At 33.7% G+C, this 12,144-nt stretch overlaps 1 protein-coding gene across 1 annotated transcript in view; it reads right to left on the bottom strand.

Moving 5' to 3' along the window:
• The window catches only part of VPS13B (vacuolar protein sorting 13 homolog B), a 477,299-nt gene that overhangs the window by 418,733 nt on the left and 46,422 nt on the right, over positions 1-12,144 (bottom strand). Inside the window, 3 exon segments of the mRNA XM_026841594.1 lie at positions 4,962-5,136; positions 8,765-8,946; positions 10,113-10,280. Coding sequence (XP_026697395.1) covers positions 4,962-5,136; positions 8,765-8,946; positions 10,113-10,280 — 525 coding nt within the window.

Raw genomic sequence — 12,144 nt, 5'->3', positions numbered from 1 at the left:
CTCATATTCAGCCCCAAGCTGGCAATATATTAAACTCATTCTCTTGATCTGCTTTTTGTCCCACTGGTATCCCAAAAAATTCCCCATGCTACTGTTTCTTACCACCAAGTTTTCAATAAGGAACACTTCAGCCCATTAAAATTTGAGTTTTATAGGATCTATACAACATTTTATTCTGTTTAGTGTTGTAAAAGCGTTAACTACTCACATCCACAAAAGCCTTCTTTATTTTCATTTAGTTTTTGAGAGTAAAGATCACGACAGGGTCAGTGTGCTTTACAAATATTAGAAAATTTCACAATATTCCCTTTGGATGGAAAGGTACTGTTATTATTGCCATTTTACACCTGGGAAACATGCTTCGTATGTTAGAATCACATCTGCCACAGATTTCATTTCATGAAAGAAAACAAAAAAACTTTCATAATGCAGAATCTGAAGGCAATCAGAGGAGGCAGAACCAGGAATTGTTAAAATCACTCTCAGAAGCTCAGTAACTCATACTGCTCACGATTCCACCTTCTCACATCTGTCCCAAGCTTCTCGCTCAGCATCTCCTAACATCATCAAGACCCATCTTAGCTGTCTGCACACCTACCCTGCACCCCTCCCTCAGCCATGCAACTTTTCTAGTCCACTGTTCATGTTTCTTCACCCAGTGACTGCTAGTCTTCCTCTGCCTGTGCTTTTTCTGTTCTTCAAACATCTCACATGATTCTTTTCTTAACCAGATCTAGTATTTCAGTCTTAGATCTTCAACCTCAGCAACTCCATACAAGTGAATTCCGCCTCTCCCTTGCATCTTGGCTTCTTGTCCCCTTTCATGCCTAAACTATTTTCATTTCTAGTTACATTAGACAATTTTTTCCACCACAAATGAAAAGTTTACTCTCAAATCCCAGCCCACCAAAACTACAACTGTTGGTTCTGCCATAGGCTTTTGTCCAAACCCTTTTGTATCTCTGAAGCATTTCCTCCTTCACACTAGCCGTACAGTCAGACATCCAAGCCCACAGTTCAGGCAGCCCTCAACCCCTCAGAAGCAAAAGCCCTGTCCAGCCCTGAGCAGGAGCATCGTCCAGTATGGAGGTAGTACCAAGGGAATTTACATACTAAATTAAGTGAGTTTCTGACCTGTAGTTTTACCTGTGTTTTTTCAATGCTTTCAGTTTAACAGAGCAGACTTTACTCAGGCAGCAAAATGTATGTTCATAACACAGGCTACCCAGCTGTCTTGATCTTATGTTTGGGTATACAAGAACAAACTGCTGCTGGAATATTCTTAGACATGGATAGGTAACAGCTTTTATTATGTCAACAGCAACATAATGAAAATAAATTCCACCCAAAAGACTAAGAATTAGTGATAACTAAACCCTGTAAATTCTTTAAACTGGAAGAGTAGGGACAGCATACTAATAAATACTGGGTTAAACTGTTTAATGAATCTTCAGAACCCTTTCAAAGAGTTATAAAAATATTATCTATAAAGGAGGTCTGTACTTTCTTGAACTGCACAGAATTTAGGCACAATTCCAGTGGAATTAGTCTTGGATTTCATGAAGTGTTACTCCTGGAAAAAAAAAATGTGGCTAATATAGCTCAGCAGATAATACATATCATTTATTATTGTACTTGATTACTTTTTTTTTTTTCCTGAAAATAGTAGCACATTCGGAGTTTCCTCAGAAAAGTTTAAATCTGTGGCTGGAAATTTGGATGACAAATGCACCATGAAATTTTAAGTGGGTTTTTTTTCCTTCTCAGACACAGATATAATATGAAGTCTGAAGAAAAAAAAAAAAGTAAACTCTCAAACTGATGGTATGGGTAACCTGGTTAATGTCAATTTGGCACTCCATCTTAACTGCACTGAACGAGAGGAAAATAATCATTATATATTTAAAAGTTTTATTTATGTGTGTGTACATGCATGTGCACACTGTGCACGTATGCCTACATATATACTAAACTCTATCAAGCATAAATGTTATGAGGGAAGACAGCTGCTAACAGTTTTAGCCTGTATGTGGCAAAATATTTTGCAGTGAAGACAGAAGTGGACTTCTAGAACTGCTTCTACAGCTCTGGCTTGGCAACCCAACAATTGCCATCTGTTTTGTGTTCTGAAGGGGATAGTTCTGTCAAATAGATATGATCATATAATTAAGTAGCATGACAATGTTTGAGCACAGAGTAGTTGAACAAAAATTGCATAGGAAATTACACATTTCCTCCTTAGTAGTTCTTGACATTGCAACCTTAGTCTAATTTCTGACCCTTCTGACAACTCTTGTTGTGTACATCACTGTGGTTATATGTTATTTCATTTTTAGATGGCTATTTTATGAAAAACTAGGAAGTCACATTCACAGTTGTTCGAAAAAAGAATGCAAATGAGATTTACAGACAGCAACTGCAATTCAACCTTCCTGAGGACGTACATTACAAATAAGGAAAACAAGAGATGCATCAGCAAATATTATACTCATATTTGGACATAATCTCAAATTCCATTCCAGATGCAGAAAAGACCAAGTACTTGTAGGCAGATGCCTTTTGTTTTAACCTTAATCTTTGCTTGAACTGTATTTCCATTTCACCATCCATCTCACACCCTAACCAAGAGCAGCCAAACAAAATCCACATACCTCTCCTATCCAACTTCCATCCTCCTTCACAGTTACAGCTGTTGACCCCAGTCTTCTCATTACCCAGCTAATCTTTGTCTCCAATCCTTAGATATTTTCATCTGAAACTCACTGCTTACCAGTCCCAGCTGTCCCCATACTGACTCATATGATTTCTCTACTCTTTCAATGTCTTTCCCATATTCAAATAGTCCTACTTGCCTTAGTAGCTCCATGAATCCAGTTACAAAGTTCAAGCAACTCTAAATACATCATAATTCTCTATGGCATGAAAATCTGACCAAACTTGGGTGAACTTTGACGGGAACAAAAAAAAATATTCATGGTACAAAGACAACCTTCTGTCTGAAACCAAGGGTGATGCAACTCTCCACTGAAAAATCAGTAAGTGTGCATTTTAAGAACTCACTGCATCTAACCCAAAGCTTTAATTGTACTGTTTGAAGGGGAAATGGCGAAGAACTCTTCTAAAAGCTCTATGCTTTTTAAGTCTCAGGAGAAAAGTAAGTTAATATTTTCATAATATTAAGTACTTCTAATCATAGGTCTTGTGTAACAAACTCCACGTTATTTGTAAGACAAGTAGTTTCTAGTGAAGAAAACTATTTGAGCTTTAGAGAATATACAAGAGAACTGTTTACAGATATCTTATTCATTTGCTCAGTTCCACATATCAGGAGCATGACAGAGAATTCTACATCTGGCATGACAGTGAAACGGCTATCTGTGCCAACCAACACTGAAGGATATATTTTGGCAGAAGTATTTCCACTTCTGTCATTTTTCCAATAATATATTTATTTCTCTGAAACCAGAGAAGAGAGCAACACAGGATTTTAAAAAAAAAAAAAGAAGAAAACCCCTTATGTAAAATAAGATTGTCTATTTCTTAAACAGAATTTATTAATTTAATAGTTTACACAAAGTTTCAAACTGTTGTAACAGTATAAAGATAAACAGAGCTTAAGAGTGCTGCATCACCTTCACATATAATTCCAAGAATTTTCTAGAAGTTATCATGCTCTCGGCTGTGTGGTAAATATCTCTTCCTACTTCCCCAGTTCCAAATTTAACCTTGGAAAGAGATCCAAAACTTATGTCCAGAGGAGATTAAAACTAAAGCACAAAATCTCTAAATAATTTCCCTGTTTTGACAAGTAAATTAACTTCTGCTCTACAAAAGCATGAAAACAAGAAAATTCAGAATTTGGAATAATGCTCCATCCTCCCTCTTCTACTTAGGGCCTGATACATTACAAATACTTCAGATTCATGTTTGGATATTCAAGTTCATTACATTCCTGATTAATTAACTAAAGACAATAGTATGATGTAAGTCAATATGACTGCTTGACTCTTGAATGTTATGTTTATATTTCACAAATACTTTTCTGTTTAGTCAGTTCTATAAGTTCTAGTACCTACTTAGAAATTTTATTTCCGTTTTAATATAAACTAAGCACCTATATATGCCTTTCTGATGTTGCTGCAAATTCCTAACAATTGACCTAACAAAACCTCAACATTCAAATCTATGTCATGATATAACTGGAAAAAAATAAAAATACAGTAGCAAAGTTAGTAGCTTATAGCAAAGTCACATAAAATTGGGGCTGGAGTGAAAGGTTCACAGTTTAAAATGTATCACTGTTGTAACCCTAGCAATATTTGGGAAACAGCAGATGGGAAGCTATCACACAAAGGTAAAGATAATTCACCCCTCATCAGTGCAATGGTCCTCAAAAAGATTATGTCACAGTAAGTTACCGTGAAAGATCATGTAGAAAAGAGAATGTATATTATATGAAAATAAAAAGCAGAGGAGTCTAGACAATGTACAAGGACAGAACTACTGAAAAGATAGTGCAAAGTAATACTTTGCTGTTTAGAACAAATGCTGATACACCTGTTCTCAGGAACATGTTTCAAAGAAAAATGGAAAACCACATCACTTCAAAACTGGCAGCAGCCACATCTGAGAAAAGCTAAAGTTGCCTAAGGACAGGTGCCTTGTTGTACAATATAGTGACAGATAAATCCAAAGTATCCTACTGTGTCACAACTCCTAAAATAGTCTTTTTATCTAAAGTTTAACCTCAGTTTAGTCAGGATCATCAGAATACTTTTCAGAACATAACATGAATAAGACGCTGGAGCACTGCATACTTACCCAACACTATGAACTGCCTCTAACAAACTGCAGACTGTCAATACACTTTGCAATGACTAGACCTGGCCATTTATATTTGTAAAAAGCAAAGAAATTAATGTTTTTAATTTTTCCTTTTAAAAAGTAGAAATTGTATTTACCTGAGATATTTCCCAACATATCTTTAGTGTGGCAAACCAAATCTTCGCTTTCCCCATCTTTGAAGTTGCCGATTTCTCCATAATAAAGAGCAATCCCAAGTTGCATTATACGTATAAACATAGGAAGCTGCTGATCAGAGATTGAAAGTTTCAAACTTTCAACTAATGTGTGAATCTATAACATGAAAGAGCACAAAAGCAAGTAACATTAAAGCTCTGTCATACTAAAGCCAACTTGTACACCATACTTCTCCATATTAATTTTGTATATGCATTCTAATTTCTAAAATCAAAAACTGCACTTTAACACAAGGCATACATTTGTGTATGCCTTGCGTTGTATTGTAGCTTACACTCTTTGACTTCCTACACACAGTCTTTGGATTGCTACATGAGATCTTCAGGTTGAAAAGTCAAATGTAATGTATTTTGCATATATATATAAAATATATATATATATAAAAATATTATTTTAAAATTGTGGCTGAAGAAACTTTTAAAAAATAAGTCCATAAATGCATCTGATTAAACATTTTTCATTATACATAAAAATCTCCAGATGCTAAAGAAAATCTCTATATATAGGATTTAATATACAAGATGCTTTATTTTGATTCCTTCCTACACCCAACATTGTTGCAAGTGGACAAGTACAGGGGATAAAAAGGATTCCTTCCACCTGAAGTGGAAGCTGGCTTCCCTGGATATTCCAGTTCAAACATACAATTAAGCAGTTTTTTTTAAATGAAAACAAGCTTTGCAAAGACTAATGACTAGGATTAAAATTTTCCTCCTTTAAATATTTTAGCTATTTATGCAATACTTCAGAATATTTTTATGAGTAAGTGATCATGCTATAAAGACAAAAAAAGACTTTATAAGATATCTATCTTTAATTAAAATAAGAGCTGCATAAAATAAAATTATTGTAATAAAATTACTGTCTGTAACATCAGACCTATTTCTAGCTCAAGGTCCAGTTTCTAAAACTTGTTGGTAAAATTAATGGAGATGGAAAGTAACTAAGCATCAGGATTGGCTTTAATGCAATTGAATTCAAGAAACATGAAAAATTACTTTGTAAACAGTACTGCACATCCATTGTACAGGTAAAAATACAGTAGTAAAATAAATATTTCTATTAAAAAATGCAAATATACTAATTAGACTTCACAACTAAATTTATGAGACTAAATTAATAAAGCCTTAGTCATACAGAATGAGTGACAACATAGTATCAGGACATTTATACAGACTAAAGATTTTAGGTATCAGAATTTTGCTATTACTTAAAATTCTCTGAAAGAAAACAGCATGTAAAATCCTAAAACACATTTTGGAAATTAAAAATTAATCCTTCAGTACCAGTTTTCCAAGGCCAACTGATTAAAAGTTGTCAATAATATCTTTTCTGTGCAGATGAACAGCAGGAAAGATAGGAAGCTAATAACTACCTTAAGATTTGGAAGAAAAAATATTATTTTGCCAGAAGCCTTTTTAAAAGTCACACAAGGTGCATATGTCATGGTGGATGACAGGAACACTAGATAACACTCCAGGCAATGAACATAATTATACAGTGTCTTAATTGAAACTTTATTACACTCCTGGATTTTTTGTATGGTACTACCCTCCCATCATGATCCTGCTCTTAACCGTGCCAGTGGAACTCATCTGCTCCTCAGTAAATTGACTCATCTCACTAAAACCAGCAGAAAATTATTTATTTCTTCATGTTCAGTTAGCTTTCTGTCAACATAGTGAGTGACTTTAGATGACTGACAGGTCAGACAAATGTCAGTGCTGCTGCAAATAGGGGGAGGCTGGACTGATATCCCCAGCACAGATCAGCACATCTGTCTCATGGCTGTCTCATCCCATGATGACTTCAACAAGAAAAGCAACAAAAAGCTTGAAACTCTAATCATTTTACGTGTGTTTTGTTGCCTCCTCCCACGTATACTATTTTCACTCTAAAATTGAAAATAGGAGCTTAGTGTTACCAATTTAAAAATCATACAAGTACATATCCAAGTACTTAACTGTTCTCCTTTGAGAATTCTCAACTTTAATTAAACTCATTAAGATTAGTTTGGCCACAGTAGTCAAAATTATGCAGGTTATAAAAATATTCTAGTCCCTACAGAGAAACCAGAAGAGCATATGCTATTACAAACATGGAAGTCTTGGAAACTTCCACTCAAGACTGGAAAAACAGATGTGCTTTACCAAGTGAACAACACAGACTATGAAAATTTTCTTTATAAAGAACTTCACATACTTAGAGGGAAAGATTATTGAGTGCTGCTGACTTTTGTCTTCAGCTGGGAATCAAACCACCAGAACACAAGCTGCTGGTATTCAGTAATTCAGACACACTGAAGCTACAGTAATTTCATTTGCAGCAGAGACTTTTAAAAAGCTTTAAGCGTCCTTGAATTAATTCTATTAAGTAGTTCTATTTACTGATAAAAGGTCCTTTTACTTCAATTGTAAAAAACAGCTGTTCCCATTCAAGAGTTAAATATTTTAAATAAAATCTTTTTAAATAACTGCATCCTGATGATCCACAGCACACAATCAACATGGATGCAACAAATCAGAAAGTTATCAAATATAATACTTGTGAGGGTAAACAGATTTGTAGATATAATCATTGCATAACGGTATGGTAGTGAAATACCAGAAAAGATCTAAGATTTAAAAATCATTAACTTTGGAACATTATTCTCTGGATCATAATAAACAATCATTAATTCACTTAAATATTAATCTCATTTTAATTATGTTTCTGAATGTCTTCATAAACAGTATTTTATGTTTAAAGATTGAAAAAGATGAGAAAAGAAGAAAAAAGGAAAAGATAAGTAACCTATGTGCAACATAACCAATAAAATCACGAGCATATACAAAAAAAAACCTTATAGAAAAAAAAAATTAACTCCCAGCCTTAAGTTCACAACAGCTTAGGCCTTCCTGAATCATATCACAAGTCAAACAAATGCAGTATCCAAACTGAAAAAGTGACACTTCTAAATTATCTCAACATTTACTATTTTGCAGTTCATATACCTTCGATTATTTTTTATTAAAGCCTGAGAAAATGCTGGTGTAAAGTCTGTGTCTTCACTTAAAACAATTCTCAGCTAACTGAATGGGCATCTCTGGTATTCATTGAGAGAGGGAGGGAGGGAAGATGAACCTTACATGCATGACTACTCAGAGCAAGAAAAATAAAAAGTAGGAGCGAAAGGTACTTTAGTCTCTCCACCAACTCAGCATTTTGCTTCTGCACTGGAGAATGTAAACATGTTACCTAGTGTCAGATGTCCATGAGTAATACTGCACTTCTGCTCACTAGGAACTGAGCTTGGCTTGCTAATCCATTTCACATGGTTCACTACATAGTGCTAATACCCTGAAGTTTCTTGTTATTTATGACAGTTTGAGCTACATTTGAAGCAATAACATGCAAAAAATCCTTTCCATCTTATTGCAGGAACCTGGAAGCATACAGTATTATTTTTTTCTTTAACAGATTACCTGCATATTATTCCTTTCAATTACTATGTTTTCTTTTTTAAAATTCCAGAAAAAAATAGAGGTTTAGAGAACACTACCTCCTTATATGCTGTTACTGTAAAGCAACTAATTGCATCATATGAACAACACTCAATCAAAAAATCCCTTTAGCAGAACCCAACAACATTAGCTTTTCATTTTACTTTGATTTTTGAAGTATATTTTGAAAAAACTCCAAACTTTACAAATGAATAGCAAAAAAAATTATTTTGGATACTTACTTTAATAATAGATGGCATTTTAGAGTTGAGGTTATCATAAGTAAAATGCAGACGAGTCCTGAAGGAACATTTGTACAGCAGAGGTTCCTGGTAAAATTCAATTTTACCGCTAGCATTTCTCTTATCAAGACATACTGTGCAGTCAGAAAAGTTGATCATCTTTCTCAGTACCAGATCGGTGGCTTTTGAAGTAAGTATATAGGTTAAAAAAAATATATTGTACAAGAAAAGTAAGTTATGGATACATGTCCTTATCTAGAAGAAACCAATTCAGGATAGTTGTGTGGTCATTATTTAAATTGTTAGCAAAGTACTTGCTTATGTGACTAGAGAGAGTAATTTGAATCACAGACTTCCTGCAGAATTCTTAAATAGTGAGGACAAATTAGTTAGAACCAATTCAAATTTCAATACCTTCACTGCACCTTGGATTAGTTTGTAAAATAAAAGTAATGCTTCACATGAAAGCATAAGACCAATAAATATTATTCCTGTTATTTGACCAGAAAGATTCATGCATATTTTCCCCAAAAAGTTTTCTTCTGAATCTTCTAAAGTAAACAGGAGCTATTATAGTGATCTTAACATGAAATGTGTTTTGTAATTTTGTATATTGGTTTGCAATAATTTTAGCCAGTACAAAGAAATAGGTCCAGTCATCAGGAAACCATTAATTAAATTCACCATTCTACCAAAGATCTTCTGTGGGATCTCAGAATATTCTTACCATGCCCAAATTCCATCCCTACCAAATGTCAGTAAGAACACTTAGACTTACAGGTGAATGTTGGTAAATCAAGGACCAAGACATTCAAATGCTGAAGACAAAGATAATAATCAAAAAGTTTGGGCTTTTTTTCCCTGAAAATGTAAAGTGAAATGAAGTTTGCCGTTGCAATTCATATGCCATGCTGGCTACTATTTTACTACCTCTCTAGCCAGCCTACTTAAAGAGTTTCAAGATTGTCACAAACAACTGCATCGGAATGCCTTAAGATGCTACTGCTTGTTCACAAAATTATAAACAGATTGCCTAAGCATTCACTGTCAGCAGCAAGCACAAAATCAAATGCAATCACAGAAAGATGGCAAGTATGAGCAGAGAGGACTATAAAACATGTTGTATCATGTGACCATATAAGTATGCGTTAAGAATCAAGCTATTTTATTATAATTGGCTCTTCAAAATGGAGGACAAAGGAAAAATTGATAAGAAATTTAAAAAGGCAGGAAGTATCATACTTCTGACATACACAGCCATTTTTATTAGACTTGCAAATTTCTGTATCATTTTAACTTCTTCCACTGTGATACTTAAAATGAAAAAAAACCAAAAAAATCTACTCACCAGAGATGTCCATAAATGCTCGATCCCAAAACTCATCCACTGTATAGCATTCTGCAGATGTAATATTGACTGAGAGAACAATATCATCCTCCACATATTTCAATATGAGATTGTTGATCACAATGTTGACATTGTTTACAACACGCCTAATCAAACTCTGAACATAACCTACAAAATAAAACAAATTCTTAGAAGTTAAGGAAGACACAATCCCAAATTCATTTATTGCTAAAGTCATTATTTCCAACTTGCATTCTTTTTTAAAACCAAAATTAAAACAAACCAAGTATCCTTGTCCTTTATTTATCCAAAATCACGGGATTTAAAACTCTCTATAAACAGTGCAGTTAAGTCAATCAGCAACCTGGAAATGCAACAAACTATACCAAAACCCCTTTAAATACCAAGAATATAATATAGCATAAGAGATTAATTTTTTTGTGGCAAGAATCAACTTTCAAACTAATTAAGAAAACAGAAGACTCAGGACAAAGAATTTTAATGACTAATTTGAAAGATACTTAGGAACAGGTTTGGAAAAGTGAACAGCAGTTACTAAGCTACTTTTTGAGTATGTTATACTTATTTGCCCCCTCACCTAGGTTTTTAAAAGTTAAATAAACATCAACATGACTAGTACTTTTTCATTCTAAAAGCTAATATATCCACACCATGCTCAGTAAGACCCCTGTGAGGTACAGCAAAATCAGCTTCTGTCAACAACCCAAATAGTAAGCACCTGCACTGCAGCCTATTGGAAAGAAATACATATAAGTTTTTTCAGACATAATGTGATTGGAAAAATTATTTCATCTGTGAATTCCCAGTATGCAGTAAACACTCATATTTTACCAATATGGTAAAGAAATTAAATACTACCCATATTCACATCTTTTATGTATACTGAATGTAACTACAGAGCTAACTTATTTGTACTGGGGGAAAAAAATAAAAAAATAAAGCCTTAAAATTTCTAAGTTTTAAAATTTAATAACATTGCTCACATTCTATCTAAAAATACATTTAGCACATGCTATAGACCTAAATTTGGTAACTACACTGAAAAAAGCCAGTTAATGATACAGGTTTAAATCCACAAGCTTCAAGAGCAGTTTTGCAAAACCTGCATTAAATAACACTCATTTCTATCAACTATTTTAATTCAAATAAAACTTCAAATGAATATCAAAACACTATGAGATCAGAAGGAGGAGACTCAGGTTGCTACTTCCATTCTACTCTGCTTTTTCTAGCTATTCATCATTTTCACACTCAAATATTACTTTTCACCTTAGAGTACATGGAACATTTTACCATTACATAAGTGATTTTCTTGAGCTCCACAACTGCAAATTTACACAGCTGACATAAAACATTTTCCTTTTTTAGCATTCAAAGCCTCCAATCACCCTTTTATTAAATGCAAAACATGCTTTCCGCTACCAGTAGCAGAATAATTTGATTCTGATCAGGTACATTTCTGTGTTTGAAAAGTAATTCAATATTAAAACCTTAATTATAAAATACATCACATATTCAAGAGCGTATGTCACCCTTTGAGCAAAGCAAGTTCCAGCACGAAGAAATAGCACTTTAATATCTCCTGCCATCTTTACAGGATTGTAATTGTATTAAAACATAATCTGAGAAATGTTTTAGACCACTGACTACTAAAAAAAAAAAAATCCAGAAATGCAGTAAAAGTCAAAATTTTGACAGCTTAGTACTGTCAGAGTTCCAGCATAACCCAAATTTACCTTTTTAGCATATCAATCTAAAAAAACTTTTGAAAAATATGTGGCATGACTTGTTTTCAATAATTTTCTCACTGACTTCTTAAAATGTTAACATATTTTTAGGTCATATGAACTCAGAAAACTAGATATATTATTTATATATAAGGGGCATAAGGGACCCATATTCATCACTAGAGTGTTGTAAACTGACCTGTATACAAATGGAAGCCAGCACAAAGCATTTAGTTGCTTTTCTTAAGTTCAGCATAAAAGTAATTTTCAGACTATATAACTAG

The sequence above is a fragment of the Athene cunicularia genome, assembly GCF_003259725.1.
Source record: "Athene cunicularia isolate RWA chromosome 2 unlocalized genomic scaffold, athCun1 chr2_part1, whole genome shotgun sequence".
NCBI lineage: Eukaryota > Metazoa > Chordata > Aves > Strigiformes > Strigidae > Athene > Athene cunicularia.
The sequence above is the reverse complement of the archived record's forward strand: the minus strand, read 5'-3'. Positions and strand labels throughout refer to the sequence as shown.